Below are 13,994 nucleotides of genomic sequence, written 5' to 3' on the forward strand. Positions count from 1 at the left end.
TTCTATTCCAACTGCATCGAGGTAAAGAGAGTGAGGGTGCATGTGAGTGAACCGTTTATTGAAGAGTGTTGGGCTGACACGGGTGGAATCTAATGCCTGTGAAGTCAGTTCACCGATCATATGCTCGGTTTAGCTCCAGTTCTCAGAATATACCAAAGCAGAGCGCAACACTTGAACCCAGAGTTCTACTATGTGAAAATCTTTTGAAAATCCTGACAATCACAGACACCAATTGAAGTAGTGAGCTAATTAAAGAAGGGGAAGCTTGCATTTGTGTATTCAATAAGAGCCCATCATCTGATTTAGTGTCTGGGCATGAAAAAAGGCCACTATCATTGCTTTTAAAACAAAAAATGGACAGGAGATCATGCATTTTTAGAACCACACTTAATCAAATGGGATAATTTCAAAGATAAAGTGGGAATGAGGGAGAAAAAGATCCAATAGTTACGTTTATGAATATAAAAAAGGGACCACAAAGCAGACTTTCTCCAGCAACATGGGAAAATAAAGGGTTACGACCAGTTCCTTCTGAAACTGGAAGGACGCAAAGGGGAGTTGGCCAGTGGGCTCTGCCTGCTGCCCACCTTTCCCTCCTCCCCGCTCCGGGCGCGGCGAAGTTCAGCACCTCGGAAAGCGCCCCCTCTCGCTCTCAAGGGTTACGCATGCTCCTTGGGAGCCCCAGGCTGGGCTTAGCGGGTGGGAACAGAACTCCGGTGAGTGCCGCTGGCAACTCATTGGGAGTTGACAACAGCGGAGAAACAGAGACACAAGGCAACGAGGCGACATCGACAAACCTCTAGAGAGTCACAGCCCGGTAGACGGAACTCTCTTCTCTCTCCTTTTCTCTTAAAGGACAGAAACCTCGTCCAAGCTGCAGCAGAAGAAACCAACAAAGGTATTTGAAAGAGAAGGAGCGGGCCCTCAAGCAGTCCGGAGCGCACGGGTGGGTTATGTGGGAGTGCCCAGCTGACCGCAGGAAATGCAGGAAGGAACGTCTGCGTAGCACAGTAGGGACCCGGAGACTCCCACCTCGGTCCGAAAACCCTTGGTCGCCGCCCGCTTGCCTCAGGAGCTGCGTTCCTCTGCTCTCTAACTCCCCTCCAGAGCAGACTCCGAGCGCAACTCCTGCGCCCAGGCCCGCCCTCCCCGCGCCCGGGATGCGTACGGTACCCAGTTCCTAGGCGCTGTCTTCAGCTGCTGCTTCGAAAGCTCCCACCCACGCCTTGCGCCCTCGTCTGGGAAGAACCCCCGGCGAGCTGGAACATGACCTAGAGGCACCTATACATACAGGTGGACGCTACCAGAGTCACCATGAATAAGGCGGCTGGTGAGGACGAGCTCGCAGAACTCTTCAGTCTGATCCCGGACCTTCTGCAGGCGGCCAACAGGAGCGACAACGCTTCGCTGCCGCTCCCGGACTTGTGGTGGGAGCTGGGGCTGGAGCTGCCGGACGGCGCGGCGCCAGGGCATGCCCCAGGCAGCGGCAGGGCAGAGGGTGCGGACACCGAGGCCCGGGTGCGCATCCTCATCAGCGTGGTGTACTGGGTGGTTTGCGCCTTGGGGCTGGCGGGCAACCTGCTGGTGCTCTATCTGATGAAGAGCAAGCAGGGCTGGCGCAAGTCCTCCATCAACCTCTTTGTCACCAACTTGGCGCTGACGGACTTTCAGTTCGTGCTCACCTTACCCTTCTGGGCGGTGGAGAACGCTCTCGACTTCAAATGGCCCTTCGGCAAGGCCATGTGTAAGATCGTATCCGTAGTGACGTCCATGAACATGTACGCCAGCGTCTTCTTCCTCACCTCAATGAGCGTGGCGCGCTACCACTCGGTGGCCTCCGCTCTTAAGAGCCACTGGACCCGAGGTCACAACCGGAGCGACTGCTGCGGCCAGAGACTGGGGGACAGCTGCTGTTTCTCCGCCAAGGCGCTGTGCGTGTTGATCTGGGCCTTGGCGGCGCTGGCCTCGCTGCCCAACGCCGTCTTCTCCACCACTGTCAAGGTGATGGGCGAGGAGCTGTGCCTAGTGCGCTTCCCCGACAAGCTGCTGGGCGGCGACAGGCAGTTCTGGCTGGGCCTCTACAACTTACAGAAGGTGCTGCTAGGCTTCGTGCTGCCGCTCGGCATCATCAGCCTGTGCTACCTGCTGTTGGTGCGTTTCATCTCCGACCGCCGCGTGGCGGGGACCCAAGGAGGGGCCTCGGCAACCGGGGGAGGCCTGGCTGCAGCCAGCGCCCGGAGACGGTCCAAAGTCACCAAGTCAGTGACCATTGTGGTCCTATCCTTCTTCCTGTGTTGGCTGCCCAACCAGGCGCTCACCACCTGGAGCATCCTCATCAAGTTCAACGCGGTCCCGTTCAGCCAAGAGTATTTCCTGTGCCAGGTGTACGTGTTCCCACTGAGCGTGTGCCTGGCTCACTCCAATAGCTGCCTCAACCCCATCCTCTACTGCCTCGTGCGCCGCGAGTTCCGCAAGGCGCTCAAGAGCTTGCTGTGGCGCATCGCGTCGCCTTCGCTCACCAGCATGCGCCCCTTCACCGCCACCACCAAGCCGGAGCCGGAGGATCAGGGGCTGCGGGCCCTGGCGCCTCTCCATCCCGTCGCAGAGCCGGACCTGATCTACTACCCGCCTGGAGTGGTGGTCTACAGTGGGGGCCGCTACGACCCGCTGCCCAGCAGCTCCACCTGCTGAGACGGTCACCACAAAGTGCCCCCCGCCCCCCTCCAGCGCGGAAAGAGAAGAGCCGATTAGGGAATGCTGGGGCCACTAAATCCAAAGGTAGGTGGGATGGAGACGAGGAGAAGCGTACAGGGGCAGCCTGTGAAAAGGCCGGGGGACCTTCTTCGAGAGGGGAGGATTCGAAACCGAGAGAGAGGAAGCTGGCAAAGGAGCCAGAGTTCAGCCTCATAGGGCCAGGCCACCTCCGTTCCTCTTCCCTCCAACACACCTTTTCCTCTCTTTATGGTGTCAGCTCTGGGCAGTATGGGGGTGTCCAGAAGAGAAGGCATGAGAAATTTGGGCGCAAGGAAGTAGGGGCTCAGACATATGGAGCTCAGACAATTGAGCGCATTTCTTCCTGCGACTTTGAGGAGCCCTTGAAAGGGTCCCGGAGGTGCAGCCAGCCAGGGGAGCCGCCCACAAAACCTTTCGTTTGCGCCCTGGCCAGGGAGACTGCCCTGGCGTGAACGTCTGTCTTGCGAGGCTGCGCTGACAGCCTAGAATCTGGGAGATGGGAGAAAGTAGTGACAGTCTCACCCCCAGGAGAATGCACGAGAGAGGCACCTCCTATAGAGCCATTGTGCCGTTTTCATCCAGGACAAGACAGTGGGCACACGGGGCACCGACGCTGCCTCTGCACGACCTCCACGATTAAATGTCATCGGGGCAAAAGACTTGTCTACCGCGAGCAAGAGCGATTCCCTGGGGGGTGGTGTCTGCGCGAGCGGGAGCAGACGCAGTGTGATTAGAGGGGCTGAATAGAGAGACTTCCTCAGGCTACTGACCCTAAAGGAAAAAGGGGTCTCCCTGCTCACTTGGTAACCGAGCAGGGAGTGCACGGCGTGCTGGAAGCTTGGGCGCCCCTGTGCTCCTGAGACCAGTGTGGGTGCCTTGAGACAGCTCGGGCTCAGGTCTGGTCACTGCAGATGGTGAACTATGCCCAGAGGCAACGTGCAAAGGTGGGAGTGGGGACTATGAATATTTGAATGCGTGTGTATGAAAGAGAATGTTCCAGCTCCCTGGCTTACCTTTCTCATCCCAGTTGCTCATCCAATGTTCCGTTTGAAAAGAACTTCACTTGTAATAAAACCATGCCCTGGGTTAGCCAGAGATGACTACTTTTGACTTTGGAGGGGAGGGGTCCAGGTAAGATGGCCCTCGGCTACAGGTCACCCGCCCAGCTCGCCCAATCATTCATCTCAAAATCTTCAAACACCAGAACAATCGTTGGAGAAATGATCAGGAAATAAACATTGAACTCAAGAAATGACTTCATTCCTAAACCTTACAGAGGCCGAGGACACGTAGGCAAAGCAAAGAAGGCGGCTTGGTGCAGCTTCTTGGTAACGCTGAGTGCTGCGCACATGGAGTCCTCTGAGCATTTGTCTTTCGTCCCTTGCTATGGGGTCGGGCGCACGTGTGCTCCCCGATGGCTTCTCTACGTCAGTCATGACCTTGCTTCTCTTGGATGGGTGGATGTGAGGGCAGGAGGGAGGGAGGAGTCCTTTGGTATGTGACCCTCCCAAAAGCAGGAGACACTTCATCTGGGAGTGAACAAACCAGGAGAATGCAGGGGGATCTGACTGGGGGGCAGAAAACGAGAAGGCCCATGTGAAAAGAAGAGCAAGGCTTGGAGGTTGGTAAGTGAAACAGAAGCACATTGAGGTTTGAGGAGACAACCCAGCTCAGTCTTTACAGAATCAGGGATCTAGAGAAAAATGGGATAAACTGCAGGAGCTTGGCGTGCCTGGTGCAGGATAAGTAAGCTGTATGCTCTGTAGGAGGCCGTGTCAGCAGTGGCAGGAAGGAGTGCTTATTTCAGGGTGAGTCCCTGCCTCAGCCCCCACGTACACACACATACTAGAAGTGGCCAGATCACAGGGGAGTTCCAGACGTCCTTACCCCACTCTGCTCCAGTCACAGATGTGACAGCCCAACCGCAGCAGAGAGCGGGCTCTTAACAAAAAGGAGTCAATCAAGAGAACTGCAGCAGCAAGCTGGTGGCCCAAGCAGGAGACTGCGAGTGAGATAACAGAGATGTAGCTTGAAGCCACTGGAGAAACTGAGAAGGAGGGAGAGGCTACAGCAGTGACAGTAGATTGCTGTCTGGTTAAGGCTGGCACTTGTCAGGACTGCCCTTAGACCTGGGCAGCCAGGACCCCTGCCCTGGGCTGGATTATTTAGAGGACTCTGCTCTAACCTCCCTCCCAACTGCAGCCCTCCACACATGGCAAGGAATCCCAGCCCCGTTCTAGATTATGCTCCAGTGCCTGGGACCTCAGAATTCCCCGTCAAAATGGCCTTGCATCTATCTACACGACCTTCCTGGGTCCTTTCCTAGTCCGTCCTCCAGAGGGTGGACCACACTGCTGAGTCTCTATGTGCCGGTAAGTGTGAGGGGTGGCTGAGGGTGGCTGCTTGCAGGTGTGGTAGAGAGTGGACGGGTTGGGGAAGCTATGGATGTGCCGATGCCCGCGTGCACACAAGCTCTCGTGGACAAGGTGCTGTGGACCAAGGGCCGTCATTAGTGTCCCTGCTCTGGGTCCTGCAAATGTTAGGAGTGGGCCTGCACCCCTTATACACCGAGCAGTGGGGTGACAGACCTTCCAAAGACCCACCAGAGCGTCCTCTTCTCAGCACCACCACCCGGAAAGGGAAGGAGCCGGTAAAGTGGGCCCCTGGCCACGCTACTGAACCCATCCGTTCTACCACCTGCGGTAAACACAAGCAACAGCGCAAATCCCCATGTCTCTGTTCTCAAAAGCAGCTCATTTCCTTTTTCCAAATTCCCAACAGCACCAAAAGTGTTGGTAAGTAACAAATTCATTTGAGGCAATGACTACACTACCAGACTCTAAGATGAGGCAGGAAGAGGAACCACGTACATTTTTTAACCTGTGAAAACATGGGGGCCAATCGTCATTCTGCACCACTCGGGCACGTGTGTAGACAGACGCTTATGAAGCACGGGGCAGACCTAGGCGTGGGGGAAGAGGACAGGCAGGCTTTACAAAAAGGTGACAAACAATAAATAAAATAACTACGTGATGTGGTATGTCGGCTCAACAAATATTGGTTGAATGAAAAACAAAACAGTGACAATCAAGTGCAGACCAATTGCCAGGCTCCAGGATAAGTGCTGTTTTTACAGGAAACAGCAGAAACCGAGTGCCTGAGTTCAAAGCCCAGCTCCGCCACTTACGAGCTGTGTTGCTGCAGATGAGGTATGTAGTGCTTCTCTGCCTCAGTTTCCTCATCTATGAACTGGAGATCAGTAACAGCATCCACTCCCAAGACTGCTGTGCTAACGCCGGTAAAACATTTAGAAGCATGGTAAGCACTCCGTAAGTGTTATAGATTATTAACGGTCAGTCACAACTCTCCTAGGTAGGAATTATTTCCCCTTAGATGAGCAAGTATGCGTTGGGAACATTCAGTAGTTTGCAGCAAAGCCAGGATTCAAAACCAGGCTCAGCTCTGGAGCCCATGGCCTGTCTCTTCAGCCATGCAGCCTCCAGAGGACGGAACAAAGGTGCAGACTAGAGAGAAATATTTTCACTGTGTCAATGAAATGAGCTGTTTTGAAATGGTACGTCCTCCAGCATGAGATGTTCAAGCAGACTTGTCAGGGGTATCATAAATTAGCATGCATTAATTATGAGCAAGTTAAATATGAATTAAGTATGAGTAAATTGATATCATAAAATAAATCAGCAATATTTTGAGTACTGGTCGATTTGATGAAAAATATGATCTCCCCCCACCCCGACTATATATGGACCCCTGGTTAAGGAAAAAAAAAAAAAAGAAATCGTAGAAAGAATCCAAGAGTCATGTGTGGAACTAGTCAGCTTCTCAGGTTTCATCAAGACCTGAAATGCCCTGCGGAAAACACACGGTCTCTGCACTCCCCTGCACTGAGACACAGCGAGGAAGGCGCATGCAGGTGCTGTCACCCACCAGCGAATGGAGGCATAGCCCAGTCGTGCCCAGGACACTGAGGCCTGGAACACGGGGACAGGTGTGCAGAGGGCTGGGTGAAAGTCAGGGGCGGGCAGATGACTGCGAATGAAGTTACAAGCCGGGCATGCAATGAGCTGACCCCAAACTGCAGAGAGAAAGACAAGATTGATTTCCTGCCACGTGCTCCTCTGTGACTGAGATTAGAGGCAACATCTCTTTATTGACCTAACCCACATATCTAACAAAGAGGGCCACAAAGCAACAGCCAATCAGTGCTACCGCAGAGGCCGTGATCACCACGACGACGACGCTCCCCGCCATGTTGACCAGAAAGCCCAGGCCGCCTCCGACCAGGATCTGAGCCAGCTGCACCATGCAGGTGAGGGTGGCGCAGTCCAGGCCCTGCCCTCTTCCGCTGCTGTCCGGGTCCCCTCCGTGGGCCTGCTGCCTCTGCAAAGGAAACACAGGAACAGCATTTGGTCTACACGGAACTGTCCTTTAGGGCCGAAGTGGGCCACCTTTCTCTGTAAAGAGCCAGACAGTAAAGACTTCTGGCTTTGTGGGTCACAGGCTCTGGGTTGCAACTACCCAACTCTGCCTTCTAGCGTGCAAGCAAGCGGCTACATTACATACCCGAGTTGGCATTCCAATACAACTTTATGGACTTTGGGACTTGAATTTCATGTAATTTTCACTTGTTACTAAATATTATCCTTTTGCTGATTAAAAAAATAATTAAAAATTTAAAAGCATTTTAGCTCACAGGCTGTGCAAAATAGATGGCCTGGGAGACATAGTTTGCTATCCCCTGATTCCAAGAAGGAAGCCAGGGGCACCAAGCAGCTCTACCCTCTTCTCGGAAGATGTTGTCCCGACCTGTCACAAAGTCTTACATTCCAGTTAATTTAATTCTGTGGGAATTAAATGCTTAATATGTACAAAATTATCTCTTCTGAAGAAGTCAACAAATACAATGTAGTAGAAACTCAGTAAATATTCCATTCCTTTCTTTCTTTAGTGTTAAAAATTCACACATTTCTAGAAGGATGTTGAATCACAGATATATACAACAGCAACATAAAAAATATGGTTAATGTTTGGTTAGTATATTAATATTTGATACTTGGTCTGAATTGGTTGATAATGTTGTCATTTATTGGGTGTCTTTTGTGTGGTAGGCATTGTGCCTACCACAATGCCTCTTTCATATATGTTACTTCATTTCATCCTCACCACCTCCCTACATGCACATATTATTATTATCCCTGTGACAATAATAATAATGATACCATTTTTTGAGTCTTTGCCAGATGCTAGTTAGGCACTATGCAGGCAGATTACCTATACTATTGTTTAATTTTCCAACAACTCTATAAGGTGGGTATATTATTCCCATTTGATTGATTAGAAAACTGAGGCTCTGAGAGTTTGAATAATAATTTCTATACTATTAAGTAAAAAAATTGTGCCTAAAAATGCATATTATCCTTTGAATAAGAAAGGGAAAATAAGAAAGTAAGTTCATATTTGCTTGATTTTCATGAAAAATATGGAAAAGATAAAGAAAACCCTAATTAGAGTGGGTACATGTAAGAGCCAGGAGGAGACAGGAGCGACTGGTGGATGGGAACCACTTCTTAACGCACACTTCTCTACATCATTGTGATCGTTAAGCCATGTGGCTATATTACCTCTGTGAACTGACTTTAATACTTAATAAATCAATAAATAACATCCCAGTGTCACACAGCTGCCAAACAGGAGAGGCAGGATTTGAATCCAAGTTTCTCTGAGTTCTAAGCTTATTTTTGGCCCGAGTACCATCTAACTCTCTCCTTGGAGGGATAGTTCTTTATGATGCTGTCTCTTTACCAGCAAAATCCCTGCACACACTGACACATTAGTAATATTGTGACACATTAGCAGCAAACATTTTTGCCAGGGGATGGGGACAGCCACAACTCTTGTTTGGAAGGTTTAAATCCTGGGACAACTCTGCCCTTCTGTGACTTTTGCCAGATCAAATAACGGAAAAGAAGGTCGGCACTGCGGTCACGGGTCACCAGTGCTTTTGCAGTTTCATGCTGTGATGGATTAAACTCGAAGGTCTCTCTCTAGCTTTTACATCACTGCTCCAGTTAAGAAATGTAATCCTATTTTCATGCACATTTTAATAAGAAGATGTGATAATCTTAGAGCAGAAATCCCTAACCTAGTGTTCTGTTAGGGCCGTTAGGGCCTTGCCCTCTAGCCTGAGCTCCAAGGTGGAAAAGGGACAGACCTCCCTCCAGGCAGCCGGTGGGGGTGACCACCTACAACCAACTTTCCTCCCTGCACACAGGGTCTGACTTACTAACATCAGGTCTTACAAGGAAAATGTCATCTAGGAAAGCCCTACCCTCAATCAATAAATCCCGGAAATCCCACCGTGCACTTCTGCAGTGGTTGGGTGATGGGACCCAGAAATATCACAGGTGCACCTGGACATGTCGGGCAGCTGTCAGAAGCCCCGGGTTCCCCTTTGCGTGGCTCTGTGTGATTGTGGGCTGATTTCTCAGCATGATCAAGCCCCCTTTTCCTAATCTGACAATAGGGAGTAAGGGGGCCTGCCCTACTGCTCCCAGGTGCACAAGGCTTCAGAGTAAGGAGGAGGGGCCGGTGGTCATGCCTGGACCAGCCCATCGTTACATCTGGCTCCGCCCCTTCAGTGCTCCACCCCCTTCAGTGCTCCGCCCACCTTCAGTGCCCCGCCCACCTTCACGTGAGTGCCGCTGTCACTCTGCCTGCGCAGGTATGCCCACACACCTGCTGCTCCTGCTCCTCGTGGTGGTACTCGGCCATGAGGTTAAAGGGCACGGTGTACAAGGTGCTGGACATCACGCCGAACGAGGTGCACAGCACCAGGGTGGAGTACACATTCGGGAAGAGCCCGATAAATCCCGTCCCCAGGCCAAACAGCAGATACCCCAGGAAGTAAAGCCCCTTTAATCCGACGTAGGACACCAACGCTTTCTGAAAGTCTGTGGAGAGAAGAAAGGGTGAAATTACAGCTGACAGTGCCACACACCACTAATAATTTCAGACAATCCTTTCTTCTGAAGATTCACTTTTTGAAGGAGCCTTTTTTTTTTTTTTTATACTGAGTCAGGAACAAAAGAACCTCCTTATCTGCGCTTGAAAACAGCTGGCTTTTGAAATCAGCTTTACATCCCTTGGCATAAAAAAGAGCTGGAAATTGCCTGGCTAGGTTGATTTTAGTTCCTACAGGGAAGGACCAGGCACTGTTGAGCAGGCAGCTGAATAGAAACAGGGTGCAAAAGAGGTTGAAGCAAAGCCCGCCTTGACTCTGGGACCCTGGGGCTGCAGGACGGGGAAGAAAAACGGGGCGGCGGGGGGGGGGTCATTCTGATTGGCAGGGGTCTAGCCTAACATTACCAAAATAACAACCCAGCCCTCTCTGGCCCAAGACCCAAAGCCAGGTTGGAGGAAACCAAAACCACCAGATTTGATAGAATAATCCAAGTCATTCAGTTTCCTGGTCCCCACCTGAATGCTGTCGTGCACACCTGAGGAGGAAAAGATGGACATGAACTGCAGACACTTTCCCTGACTTGCCAACCCCTCCCAGGGGGAGGGGCTCCCACTGCCCCCACCCCCCCCTCAACTCCCATCACCGGCTCCCTCATTCTCTGCACAACTTCCATAACTTCTCAAAATCTCAGCTTCCTCATCTGAAAAGTGGGACCAAGTAAAATCCTTTTTGGGGGTTGCTGTCAGCATGGAATGAGAGAAAAGGTCTGTGAAATCACCAGCCCAGTGCAGACATAGCAGACAGCTAGTCAGTCGTGGCTATGGTCATTTCCAACGTACAGGCTGGGCTGAAGGTGGCGGGCTCAGCTTGGGCCCACTCGCAGCAGCTATACTTGGCTTGCTCATAAAGGTATTGTGGTACAGCTCATTTTTAAAACTTGAAAATTCTGTTTTACAGTATTTTCCACCACGGTGGGGAAAATCCCTAAAAAATTTGATCTTCCTTTTTCCATCAGTTGCTTTTAATCCATACACTCCTTATCTTTCCCCTGCCCCATTCTAATGGAACACATGAACCCAGAGGATAAATGATACATACTTAAAATGTGCCTATTCCAGGGTGAGATTTTCCATATCTGCACCCTGCACAGACAAGAAACCTAATCTGTTATTACATTTGAATGGGGTTAGGAAACTAAACACTGTTGCAGGTCATCCCATGGAAGACCCGAAGACAGCTCTGAAACTGACAAGTGTGAGGCATTGTTCCCTCTTTAAATTCATACCATGCCTGGAGGGCTGGTGTCAAGGTTGAGAATGAAAGCAGCAGAAAGCTAGGTCTGCCTCCGTTTGCTTAATGATTATATTTATGCAGAAAATGTAACCTAAGGTGTCTCAGTACCTAAAAGATACCATCAATATTCATTAGAAAAATGCTCTTGTCCAAATGTATAGCCCAGCGAAGGAGAAGGTGAAGAAGGATAGAGAGATATTTGGAAACGTCAGTAACTTCAGCACAAAGAGTGAAAGTCTGGCAAAGAACGCTTTACTCATGAAGAGAAATCAATCAATGTAAGGGCCATGCTGGCTTGCCCTGTGCTGGGTCTGGTGCGCACTAGTGGTCGTACCCTCGCACTGTGCCTGTAGCCGGGATTGGAGGGAAATGAGGGATTCAAGTACCCGCTATGAATAGTAGTGTATGATACGAACACTCGGCTATATTTCAGTACTTTGTTGCTATTCTCATTGATCGAAGAATGCTTGCTGGGCAAAGGATCTTGAAAACAAATCCCTTACCACCATACCCTACCCCCGCATCCCAGCAGCCAGACTGCCCTGCCAAACTCTGGCTGGATAGAAATTCTGGATTTGCACCTGATGTTATGTGATGAGCCCCAAACAGAGGGTTGTTCATGTGCTGTGGAATTAAAGGAAATGATTGATTCTGCCCAGGATGGGGGGAGGTATAGGGGGAAAAGATGTGAAAAATTTCACAGAAGAGGTCATGTTTGAGCTGGGTCTAAAAGCATCATCAGGAGTAGTCTAGGTGGGGAGGTAGAAAGAGCAGTTCAGTTAGAAGAAGAAACCAAAAGCAGGAGCAAATACACAGAGATGAGAAGGTCTTCGTAGTGAGTACTCGTGGGTAGTTAATCTGTGTGGGAGCGGCAGAGGTCAAAATGTAAACAAGGCCAAACCCTGGAACACCGGGTTCTGGACTCTGACTTTCTGCTATGGGCACGGGGACCCCTGGAGATCCCCGAGCAGGGCTAGCTGGGATTTCATACATAAAAGTTTAGTTCTAATTCACAGTGATAGGGGTCCCATAGATTTATACATGAATATAACTTCAGGAAACTATTCAGATAATAGTTTCTTTTGTACACAGAGCTTTTAAATAGAAAGGGCCTAAAAATAACATGCTTTTTAATTTTCAAATGACATGAAATTCATACAGGAACTCAAACTAGACTAATAAAGAATGGTATCTAGTAGAAATTCTTTGAGGGAAAAAACAAGTTAAAATTGACATAAAATTAAAATGTTAATTACTTGAGGAAAACTGAGTTCCTCTTAAAAAAAGAATGAGAGTAGTAGCAAATAGTGCCCCATCTCTTGAAAGCACAAAGGGGTGTCTATTTATAATTTATTAGACACTTTTAGTCTAACGCTCCCTGATTCTATTTTCTGTACTTGAGATCTTCCTGGAATTTTCCTGAAATGGAATTTTTTTCATTTCACACACTCTGAGGGGGAAAAAAGAACATGCTAAGGAGAATAGTAAGCCACCACTATTTGGTTATAACATATTTTAAAAGGATGAATTTTATGGTTTTATGATTATTGGGCTCATGAATTCCTTACATGTTTATGTTAGGTCCCCCTTTCCCAGTTGTGCCATATTTGGAAGAGAGTTTCTTGATCTCAGAGCAGGTTTCCTGCTGTGCTAGGGCTGGGGAAAGGGCTGAATGCCAGACAGGGGTCATTATATATGTTCACCTCCCTCCCCCCCAGGAAGCACACTTCAATGACAGGATATTGCCCCTGAGAATGACAACAGGGACTGTCCACTATCTCTCCCCCTGGACCTGGGTCACACCTCTGCTGTCCCCAGGGCCTGTTCAAAGTCTAGAGCTCTGCATGGAGGACCAGCCAGTCTTCCACAATGCTGGAGGACCTCCCAAATTTCCGCTCTAAATGGGGGACCCGCATACATTTTATAGACCAGAGTTTTGACTTCATTCAATGTATACAGAATTTCGAGATTTCCACACACATTAGCAAGCACAAAAGGAGCCTGTGTGATGCCCTCGAGTTGGAGTACATCTGTTTGGATTTATTTAAAACCAATTGCAGAAATTCATTTGTTGACAGTGTCCTCACAGCTGAAAGTTGGCTAGGTGGGGGGGTCAACAGGCTCCAGACCCCATGGAAAGCGGGGACCTGAGAAGGAAAGCCACTGTCCTAACATGGAACAGTGCTCCTTTAATAACACCTTGTCTGAGCTAAGGTCATTTTACAGGTTAATTTGGTCACCTAGCATATTACGCATCCCTCCTATTTTGTGTCACCTACAAATCTGATATCTATGAAACTCCACCAGTGACCTCCCTGCAGTGGAACAGAGACCTAATATTAATTAGTACTCTGTGCTGGGACTCTGTCCCTCATCCATCCAACATGTCACTTCCTTGTTTAGAATATCTCCTTTTCTTTTCCAGAGAACCTTGATCAGGAATCCACTGGTTGCAAGGACAAAGTAATCACCGAACAATCAAGTACTGTTCCCACGACACCCGGAATTCACTGTGAAAAGGATTTTTTTTCCTTTCCATGTGGTCCTTTCTAAAAGAATAGTTTTTCCTGACCTCCATATATTTATGAAGAATCTGATATTTTAAAGACCAAAGAAATAAATACAGAAATGTAAAATCCCATATTCTGCTAGACCAGCGCCCTTTAGAAGACAACCTTAGGAAGAGGAGACTTACAAGAATAAAGTGAGGAAAACACGGCATTGATGCACAAGCCCCAACAGCCAACCTCGACCCCTCTTTCGTAGATGAGAAACTCTGTGGCGTTGTGTGCACTGTAGGGATTCCCATGGTACACAATCTGAAAGAGAGATTTGGGCGGTTGAGCTGCAAATGCAGGGTGGTAGGGACCCCTTCTCACACGTGCTGTGCCTCCATCCCTGGGGAGCAACATGTCCCCGGCCGAGGCCCCTTCCTAGGGCACAGAGCTCGTTCTCTCATGACCATACCACCTGTCTCACCTTCTCACAC

The 13,994-nt window shown here is 49.6% G+C and overlaps 2 protein-coding genes across 7 annotated transcripts in view; one reads left to right on the top strand and one right to left on the bottom strand.

Moving 5' to 3' along the window:
* Positions 1-1,268: 1,268 nt before the first annotated feature.
* RXFP3 (relaxin family peptide receptor 3) lies at positions 1,269-3,548 on the top strand. Its single transcript, XM_033110710.1, has one exon. The coding sequence runs from the start codon at positions 1,315-1,317 to the stop codon at positions 2,689-2,691; it is 1,377 nt and encodes a 458-aa protein (XP_032966601.1). The 5' UTR covers positions 1,269-1,314; the 3' UTR covers positions 2,692-3,548.
* A 1,869-nt stretch (positions 3,549-5,417) lies between these two features.
* SLC45A2 (solute carrier family 45 member 2) overlaps positions 5,418-13,994 on the bottom strand; it is a 33,735-nt gene continuing 25,158 nt past the window's right edge. For 4 of the 6 annotated variants that reach the window (XM_033110353.1, XM_033110352.1, XM_033110351.1 and 1 more), the window contains 3 exons: positions 13,701-13,824; positions 9,487-9,701; positions 5,418-7,131 (listed from right to left, as the gene is read on the bottom strand). In XM_033110353.1, coding sequence (XP_032966244.1) covers positions 6,907-7,131; positions 9,487-9,701; positions 13,701-13,824 — 564 coding nt within the window. In that variant the 3' untranslated portion in view covers positions 5,418-6,906. Of the gene's footprint in view, positions 7,132-9,436; positions 9,702-13,700; positions 13,825-13,994 lie in introns of all 6 variants that reach the window. The other 2 variants (XM_033110355.1, XM_033110354.1) reach the window with 1 other exon arrangement.

Source organism: Rhinolophus ferrumequinum, chromosome 7, assembly GCF_004115265.2.
Source record: "Rhinolophus ferrumequinum isolate MPI-CBG mRhiFer1 chromosome 7, mRhiFer1_v1.p, whole genome shotgun sequence".
Taxonomy (NCBI): Eukaryota; Metazoa; Chordata; class Mammalia; order Chiroptera; family Rhinolophidae; genus Rhinolophus; species Rhinolophus ferrumequinum.